At 27.3% G+C, this 9,886-nt stretch overlaps 1 protein-coding gene across 4 annotated transcripts; it reads left to right on the forward strand.

The window, feature by feature from the left end:
• The first annotated feature begins 984 nt into the window (after positions 1 to 984).
• LOC105766368 (probable LRR receptor-like serine/threonine-protein kinase At3g47570) lies at positions 985 to 9,671 on the forward strand. 4 transcript variants are annotated; one of them, XM_052629975.1, is made up of 8 exons: positions 985 to 1,896; positions 2,150 to 2,440; positions 5,988 to 7,844; positions 7,985 to 8,348; positions 8,793 to 8,881; positions 8,952 to 9,083; positions 9,180 to 9,241; positions 9,351 to 9,671. In XM_052629975.1, the coding sequence occupies exons 1-4, from the start codon at positions 1,059 to 1,061 to the stop codon at positions 8,338 to 8,340; spliced, it is 3,342 nt and encodes a 1,113-aa protein (XP_052485935.1). In that variant the 5' UTR covers positions 985 to 1,058; the 3' UTR covers positions 8,341 to 8,348; positions 8,793 to 8,881; positions 8,952 to 9,083; positions 9,180 to 9,241; positions 9,351 to 9,671. The 4 variants fall into 4 exon arrangements, with proteins under 4 accessions (XP_052485935.1, XP_052485936.1, XP_052485934.1 ...); XM_052629976.1 differs by having other exon boundaries at positions 8,959 to 9,083; XM_052629974.1 differs by having other exon boundaries at positions 8,793 to 9,083.
• The last annotated feature ends 215 nt before the right edge of the window (positions 9,672 to 9,886 follow it).

Genomic DNA, 9,886 nt, shown 5'->3' on the forward strand with positions numbered 1-9,886 from the left:
ACTATCATTTTTAAAATATATTACTGTTAAAATCATTTAAATTTCATATAAAATTTTAAATATATATCTTTTGAATTTTTAGACAAAATTATATTTTATTTATTTTTAGGGTTTAGAAATTTTAAACAGTTTTAAATATTGTATAAAGTATTTAAAATTTTAAAATATTTTTTAGATCATTTTAACTTTCATATAATATTTTATTTTTAATAATGTTTTTAAATAGCATTCATTTAAAAAATATTTTTAATAGTATTTATAAAATGAAAATACATATAAATATCAAAATAATATTAACAATTAATGTTCATTAAATCAACTCTAAAATTCCTTTTAAGTATTAAAATATATAACTTTTACCAAATATGTATATCACATTGCACAAAACCAAAAGTACAACATTATAAAAAAAGTGTGAAACTCATAAATCAATTGATATGTTAACCCTTAGCCAATTAAGTCCAATGTAGTTTTAAGTGAAAATTGTAGATATTATTTGGTGGCTAAAATATGTTGTTAGCCCTGTATTTCTATAAAATTTGAGATTCAGTCTTTATACTTTAAAAGTTATAAATTTAATCCCTACAATTTTTAATTTAAAATTTTAATCCAATCATTATCATCATTGGTAGTTTTTGTCAAAATATATCAACTTAACATGTTTATTTTTTATCAATCATATACCACATCATATGAGGGAAACCTAATTAATAAGTCAACTTGACAAAATTTGATTAAAAAAAAGGCTCACAATATTTATGATAGGACTAAAATTTTAAAATTCAAACAATAAGATTTAATATTTAAGTTGTCAAGTTTAATAATTAAATCTTAAATTTTATCTAACAGATATGTTAAAATTTTAACCTTATTTTTTTAATTTTTTTATAATTTATTAGGTGAAAATATGTTATTAGTGCTTGTAGTTGTCTCCATCATATTAAAGCATATTAAAGCATGCTCTTAGTGCTTTTCTTCATCATCCAACTTTTCTTTTTATCAATTCAAGTTCCCTTTCCCTACTTTTTTATTTTCTTGGCTCATTTCGTCTTGCAATAATGAATTACAACACTTGCTTCCATCTTCTTTTAGGTTTATTCATACCATGTTCCGTAGTTTGCTTGGCTATGACAACCAGGAATCTCAACTCCGATCAGTTTGTGCTTCTCGAGTTTAAGGATCGCATTGCCGATCCTCAAAATGTCTTGGCAAACAATTGGACGGCCTCTACCTCTGTTTGCAATTGGATTGGTGTTTCTTGTGGTATCCTCCATAAAAGAGTTATAGCTTTGAATCTTACAAGCATGAATCTTAGGGGTACTATCCCTCCACACCTTGGAAATCTTTCATTTCTACTTTCTCTCGACTTGAGTAGCAACAATTTATCTGGCCATCTGCCTAAAGAATTGGGCCAATTGCATCGTTTGAGGATCATTCAGTTAAGCTACAACGGTCTTAATGGGGAAATTCCAGCATGGCTTGGGAACTTACAAAGAGTTCAAAGGCTGGAAATGGAAAACAATAGCTTTACAGGCACAATCCCTCAAACACTTGTTAACATGTCCAATCTAGAGATCTTGAACTTGCAATTCAATCAATTATCTGGCCAGGTTCCATATTCAATCTTCAGAATTTCTTCCATGAAAATTATTAGTCTCTTCAGCAATAGCCTATCAGGTAGTTTGCCTAATGATATGTGTCAACATTTACCCAAGCTTGAAGTGCTTTACTTGAGTCGGAATGAATTATCTGGAAACGTTCCATCAAGTATTGGCAAATGCAACAACCTTCAAATTTTGGCATTGTCCTATAATCAATTTACGGGAATCATTCCAAGAGGTATTGGAAATCTGACACGACTCGAAGAATTATATTTGAGGATGAATAATCTAGAAGGTACTGAATTTCTTTGGTTTCTTTAGTTTAAAGTATTTTTTTATATATAAAAGAGTTAGATTTGTAATGGATTACAGAAGTGAGATTTTTTATTTCATTCAAAGCAAAATAGTTAATTTGATAAAAAAATATGCTTAATTATATTAAAATCTAACATCTCCAAATTACTGTAGAACAGAAAAAGAAAACCTCTTTAATTTATGCTAACAAAATAGGCAGTTTTAACACCTTGATTTTTCGATTATGTCTGCAGGTCAGATTCCGACTGCTATCTTCAACATTTCTTCTCTGAAGACTATTTTTCTCTCCAACAATAGTCTATCAAGTAGTTTACCTAATGCTTTGTGTCACCATTGTCCCATGCTTGAATGGCTTTTCTTGGAACATAATGAATTATCTGGTGATATTCCATCAAGTATGGGTGAATGTTACAAGCTTCAGAGTCTGAATTTAGCAGCAAATCAATTCAGTGGGCTGATTCCAAAAAGTATTTTTAATTCAACTATGCTCCAAGGAATATATCTAAATGACAACAGTTTAGAAGGTATGTGTTTCACTTTATCTTTTTCCAAAGTCCAAAATGCATTCTGTTTAATTTGTTTCTGCCTTTTTCGTCATATACTTTATCATTTTAATTTCATAATAAACAATAAGTTTTATATGAATTGATTTATCTTAAAATTTTAATTCCCATTTATATAGATTGACACTTGATTTTAACCATTTAATTTTTAATTAATTTTAAATTATTCTAATTATTATTTTTAATTTCTTATTCAAATGGTTGAACATAATTAAAAATATTAATTTATTTAATATTTCAAATATAATAATAAAATTTCAAGCCATAATTAAAGCATATGCACCATATTTAATATCTAATATAATTTTAGTTTATGTAATTAAAAATAGTAATATTATTCAAAATAATAACTGGTAAATATAGTTAAAAATATAATTTATTTTTGTTAATTCAAAACCAGTGCTAATAATTTTTTTATCATCATTAAACCATCCGGACAAAATATAAAAATCGATATATTTGTAATTTCATTTTTTTCTTTTCTTGATAGGCAATAAATTGATCTTAAAATTTGTAGATGATATATACTTAATATAAATATAATAGATTAGATTAAACTATATAAATATATTACTTATAAAATTTATATATGAATTATAAAGTTATTTGTTATATAAATAATTAAAATTTGCTCTTTAAAATTAAAGTAATGAACATCTATACTATTATTTAAGCTTCGATTGAGTTGGTGTCATAAGTCAATCAAGTATCAATTGGGTTAGAGAAATTGAAAAATATCATTTTTATTTAAAATAAGTTATATTGTTTGAGGGTACTTAAGTCTTTTTATTTAAAGAACAAAATAAAATGTTTATGGTGGGGTTTGAACCCACATCAATACGTAAAACCAAAATTTTATTTTAAATTTTTATACATTTTATTACCTCCATGAATTATATATATTAATAATGTTGTTGATTAAAGTTCATCACAAATTAACTAGACACCAACTTAGTATTGACAACAACACCATAATAAATAATTGTATTCAATTAGTATTATTAATATGACGTATTCATATGTTTAAATTTTATTTTACTTGCAATTTAATCTATTTTTTTATTTTAATATCTTACATATGTCATTTATTATTAGTATTAATCAGTGATTTGATTACTTATTGTATATTATTTTAAAACACAAATATGTTTTCTAAACACGTTGTTCCTACACGCATATACTTATGATAGAGTTTCTAGTAATAATTTAAGTATAAAGTAATTCAATATGAATTTTAAATTTTATTATATAAATTATTTTAATAATTTTTAATAGAATGGAAATTTTATTTATAAAGATGCTAAATTTTTCATGAATTTATTTAATCAAATATTTTAGTAAAACCAAAATTCTTATTTATAAATTTGATAAATAAAAAATGTTAAAAATATCAGTAATATAATAAATAACAAAGACTATATAATTATCATATCAAAAGCTTCTCAAAACTCATACATTTATACATATTATAGATATATTTTTAAAGGCTTAATGCACACTTTAGTCTCTAAAGTATACTGCTTTTCTCACTTTGATCCTTAAAGTCTTTTGACTCACTTTAGTCCCTAACGTTATCAAACGTTTCTAATGTAGTCCCCAACATTACCAGGTGTTTCCGACACAATCCTATGGTCCTTAAAAAATTCAGTTGGGATATCCAACCAATCATAAATTGCCATGTGATACACGTCCCGACGTCACGGTGGCATCATCATTTAGAAATAAAAAATAAAAAATTTTAAATATATATAAATTCAAATAAAATTATAAAAAAGTAACTAAATTATAAATCTATAATTTTTAAAATTTACAAATTTTTAATTTTTCTAAAAAATTGTAAAAATAATAAAATTATTAGAAATTGTTAAATATTATAAAAAATAAAAAATTAAAAACTAGTAAAAATTATGTATCTTGAAATAAAGTATACATTCGTTAATCACATTTAAAATATTAAAAATTTGATATTATAATTTTTATTATAATACAACCAATTTTATAAAAAAATTTTAATAAATTCTTATATCAACATTTTAATATTTTAAAATACATCAAGTTTTAGCGTTTTACTAGTGTTACTAGTAACATGTTTATTTGATTTGACTCCTATTTAATATCCAGAGCAAGCTTTCTTCATCCATCATCGTGTACATGCTTTTTCTGCTTTTGTACCAAAATTCTTTAGATTAGTCAAGCATTCAATAATGGTTCTTAAGATATTGGTTTAGAGAGAAACAATCTATCTTCAACTAGTAAAAATATTTGGAATAATTTAAAATATTATTTATTTATTATTTAAATAAATTGAAAATAAAAGACTTATCCAAATTTATCACCTAATAAGATGTACCGATTATTAATTTTGAGTAATTGAATTTAAAAACAATTGTTATAGGTGGTATCCTTCCAAGACACAATGATCACAAGTTCAAACTCTCAGCCATTTAAAAATTTCAAAAATGTTAAAATATCTAATATATTTTTTATTTTTAGTATATTCTTTTAATTTTTATAATTTTAGATTTTTCTATTTTTACAAATTTTAATAATTTTGTAAATATTTTATATTGTTTTTCTATTTTCATTTTAGCTTTTCAAAATGTCATACCAATACAAAAACTATTTAACATTATTAACAAATGAACCTAATTTTTAAATTCAAAGAGTAAAGAGACTAAATTCTAAAAGATAGAAGTATAGAAATTAAATTTCTAATACATGAAGAGTTCAAAAATTTTAAGTAAATTCCAGCTTTTAAATTTTACAATATAATTTAATTAAAAATAATTAATTAATCCAACACGAAACGTAGATATTAATTATACCAACATGGACTTTAAACAATGAATAGTGTTTTCCTTTCTCTTCTTTTTGGCATTTTAATTTACTTTATTTAATTAAGCCGAAAGCCCGAAACCTTTTTCTAATTGATCTTATCAGTCCACAACTCACCTTCTTCGCGGTTTGTTGATTCTTTTTAAGTTTTTCTGATTTTCCCTATTTTTTCGGGTTTTCTTTTTGCATTTTATTTTCTAAAAACTGCATTATTATAAAGCTGAGAATTTTTTTGTTTACATTTTTTAGTATTCTTTATAATTATTTTACAATTTATGTTTTTTCTTATTTTTAAATTTTTAAAACATTTCCTACATTTTTATTAAAAAATCTGATTTTTAATTTTTAATGACCTGCACAATATAAAATTATTTTTATTTTCAATACATATTAATTAAAAATTAGAGAAAAGTTGTATATAAGGAAAATAAAGGAATATTGATTAGATGCCACATTCTCATCTTAAACTTTTATTTTTCTTTGATTTAAAGATTTACAATATTTAAAAAATTATTAATGTATTATATATTTTTAAATTTGATATTCAATCAATTTTAAATCTAGAAAGTAAAGATGATTTCAACACAAGGCTTGGGCTAACAATACTTAGGAGTTCATTTTTAATGTATTATATATTTTGTGAATATGTATACTAAAAGATGCTATTTTACAGGTAATTTACCACCCATTACCAATGCTCCAAAGCTTGAGAATCTTTTATTGTGGGGAAATAATCTTAGCGGAAACATTCCCAACTCTATCTCCAATGTTTCCATGCTTAAGGAACTAGACTTGGGAAATAACTTATTTTCTGGCCCAATCCCTAAAACGCTTGGCAACTTAAGATACCTTGAATGCCTTCATATCCAAAACAATAAATTGATTGCAGGATCTGCTATTGATCATGACTGGACCTTTCTTTATTCTTTGGCGAATTGCAAGCATCTGAAAAGAATAATTGTTTCAGGAAATCCATTGAGTGGTGTTCTTCCTACTTATATCGGGAACCTTTCAAACTCCCTTCGAGACTTTGTGGCCTCTAATTGTGAGATTATGGGCAATATTCCTACGGAAATAGGTAACTTAAGCAACATGTTGCGTTTAGAACTTGACTATAATAAGTTAAGTGGATTTATTCCAACATCAATAAGAGGACTGCAAAAACTCCAAGGTCTAGATCTTTCCTCTAATAAATTAGAAGGGCCTATCTCAGAGAGCCTTTGTGATTTGGAGAGTCTATACAAATTGTTTTTAGGGTTGAATAAGCTGTACGGATCTATACCCTCTTGTCTGGGTAATATTTATTCTTTGGGATATCTTTACTTAAATTCCAACAAATTGAGTTCGGCAATACCCTCAACTTTGTGGAATCTTAAAGATATCTTAGAAATAGATTTATCATCAAACCATCTTCACAATTCTCATGCTATTGATGTTGGAAATTTGAGGAGTCTAGGGAAACTAAATTTATCAAGGAATCTTCTCATGGGCGATATTTTATCCACATTTGGGAGTCTTCAAACTTTGGTTACATTAGATTTATCAAATAATAAACTACATGGTCATATCCCTGAATCATTTGGTGGTTTGATTAATTTGGAATCCCTGGATTTATGTAAGAACAATCTCTCTGGAGTCATTTCTAAATCGTTGGAAAAGCTTTTACATCTAAAGTATTTTAATGTGTCTTTCAACAGACTTGAAGGGGAAATTCCTACTGAAGGAAGTTTTTCAAACTTTTCTAGCACATCATTCATGAAGAATTATGCACTTTGTGGTCCACCTAGATTGCTAGTCCCACCTTGCAAAAACGACATTCACGAAAACTCCGAAAAGATTATATTGCATGCTTTAAGGTATGGTTTACCAACAATTGGTGTTGTCGTACTACTAATAGTGTTAACTATTATGTATAGAAGATGCCAAAGAAGGAGTACAACTCTACCAATTAAAGATGATTTGTTGTCTTTGAAAACACCGAGAAGAATTTCACATGCTGAACTTTCACGAGCAACTAATGGATTTGAGGAAAGCAATATGCTTGGTTCAGGGAGTTTTGGATATGTATATAAAGGGAGGCTTTCAGATGGAATGGAAGTTGCAATAAAAGTTTTCAATTTGCAAACAGAGGGAGCATTTAGGAGTTTTGACATTGAATGTGATGCTATGAGTAATATAGTTCATCGTAATATTGTGAAGGTCATTACCTGCTGCTCAAGTGTTGACTTCAAAGCCTTGGTGCTTGGTTACATGTCTAACGGAAATCTTGAGAAATTGTTACATTCTAAAAACCATTTCCTCGATATCATACAAAGGGTTGACATAATGATTGATGTTGCATCAGCTATAGAACATCTCCACAATGGACATCCAACACCTATAATTCATTGTGACTTAAAACCAAACAATATTTTACTAGATGAAGACATGGTTGCACATGTGGGAGATTTTGGCATTGCCAAATTGTTGGGAGAAGGTGACTTAATGAAGCATACCATGACTCTTGCAACTATTGGGTATATGGCACCAGGTGAATTTTTTATTTTTGTATTATTATTTTTCTAATTTGCATTTTATATTTTTGTTTCGTGTGTAGGTGGATATATATTTGAATAATCATTTTAGAAATAATTAAGGATTAACGATGCTCTAATTATACTTGAAATGCAGAATTTGGATCTGCAGGAATTGTTTCTGTAAAATGTGACGTCTATAGTTATGGGATTGTCCTCATAGAAACTTTCACAAAGAAGAAGCCAACTGATAATTTTTTTGCTGAAGAAAGGACTATAAGGCATTGGATGGAAAGTTCATTGCCTAAAGGAGCGATAGAAATTGCAGATGTTGATTTATTAAAAAGAGAGGATGAGTACTTTATTGTTAAAGCAAATTGCATTTCATCCATCATGGAGTTGGCTTTGAATTGTTCAACTGAATTACCAGAAGAAAGAAAAGATATGAAAGATGTTGTGGCTGAGCTAAAGAAAATCAAACAAAGGTTGCTAAACAACATCAAACATGTTTAACAAAGATGGTAAGTAATGAGTACACTTGTGGTTATTAATTCACACTTAATTTTATTAACATTTTTAATCTATTCTAGCAGTTTAATTATAGATATCAAATATGTCGGTATCGGTCTCCTTGAAGATTGTCTTATAAATTGTGAAAATTAATAAACTAATTTCTTTCTTTTGCTCAATCATTTGCTCTCTTCGGAATTCAAACTTCTTTTGCAAAATCAAAATGAGTAGCAGGCCTTCCCATGAATTACGGTTTATGGTAGCTTTGGGACATCAAGTTATTTTCTTTGTTAGATTTGGTTTTCTTAGTTTCTTATTTCATTACGGTATAATTTTGTTTTAATCTTTTACTACGGACTTTATTGTTGGATCTTTTGTTGTTTTTCTCTAATTAAATATGTTATTTTCTTTCACTGAAAAACTATGTATTTAAATTTCATTTGTTATTTTGACAGACTCTTCAACAAATGGTATTATTCTTGAGTTGGGGTTTTGTCTCTTGATTCTGCAAAGATCTCTATGGGTTTACGGAGATGATTGCGAGGTAAATGTTACATATACGTTAGTTGGTGGTTTGAATCCTTTCGCACGTATTCTTCATGATTTTTCTGTAGAGGCTAGGAATAAAATCTCGACATGGGGACAATACCTTTTGTTGTTGAGGGCAATGTTGACTACCTGGCAGATAACACTCAGAAGACTTCTCCTGAAGAGTTGATCTCCCTTAACAAAAAGTCAAATACAAGGTCTGTTATGGGTAATCATAGTTTATCCAAGCAATGACATATAAGTTTAATCTGTTTTCAAGAGTTGTCTCAGTGTTTCTCTTCATTTTCTTCTAGATTGTTCAATGCAGGGACAAGTCTAACACATTGGTCTTAACTAAGCTACCTTGCCTTGTCAGGTAATTTGCTACTCTCCATTTATTTAGATTTATTTAGGGTGTGTTCTATTTAATATTATCATAATTGAATGTATCATTTATAATCTAATCTAATTGTGTTTTTGGCTAGTGGTTGTTGATCAAGGAAAACTAAAGGAGGCCAATAAGAAGAATAAAACTTCGCATGCTTTACTATTATGCGCTACAAAACAAAGACTTTTTTCTACATGAAATTTGTATTGGGCTATCAATGTTTCATGGATTATGTTGTTTTTCTAAATCAAGAGGTGGTTTTGCCATTATTGAATGCAAAGTCAAAGTCTACATATATACTACCAAGTGCCAAGTAATATTTCCTATGATGGAAGTTCTGCTAATGCGCAGCTTAATCAACTCTAATGCTCATGTGGATTTTATTTGTCTTTATAGTATTTGGAGACTATTTTATGAATGTTCAATTGCCTTTGGTCCTTTCAAAAAATTTTAGCAAGCATACAAGTCATTTAATTGCCTTTGGACCTCCCATGAAAATTTTATGTATGAACATACAATATAGGCTTGAATTGCATAATTATATTATATATGATGATTAATTTCCTACCTCTCCACCAAAATAACCATTAACATCATCAAAATCACCGGTTTGATCGCAATGATTAGCATTCA

Source organism: Gossypium raimondii, chromosome 5 (genome assembly GCF_025698545.1).
Source record: "Gossypium raimondii isolate GPD5lz chromosome 5, ASM2569854v1, whole genome shotgun sequence".
NCBI classification, from domain to species: Eukaryota; Viridiplantae; Streptophyta; class Magnoliopsida; order Malvales; family Malvaceae; genus Gossypium; species Gossypium raimondii.

Coding starts and splice junctions, on each gene's coding strand:
- LOC105766368 (XM_052629974.1), top strand. CDS start 1,059: ATGAATTACAACACTTGCTTCCATCTTCTTTTAGGTTTATTCATACCA. Junction 1,897..2,149: donor GAGGATGAATAATCTAGAAG/GTACTGAATTTC, acceptor TTATGTCTGCAG/GTCAGATTCCGACTGCTATC. Junction 2,441..5,987: donor AAATGACAACAGTTTAGAAG/GTATGTGTTTCA, acceptor GCTATTTTACAG/GTAATTTACCACCCATTACC.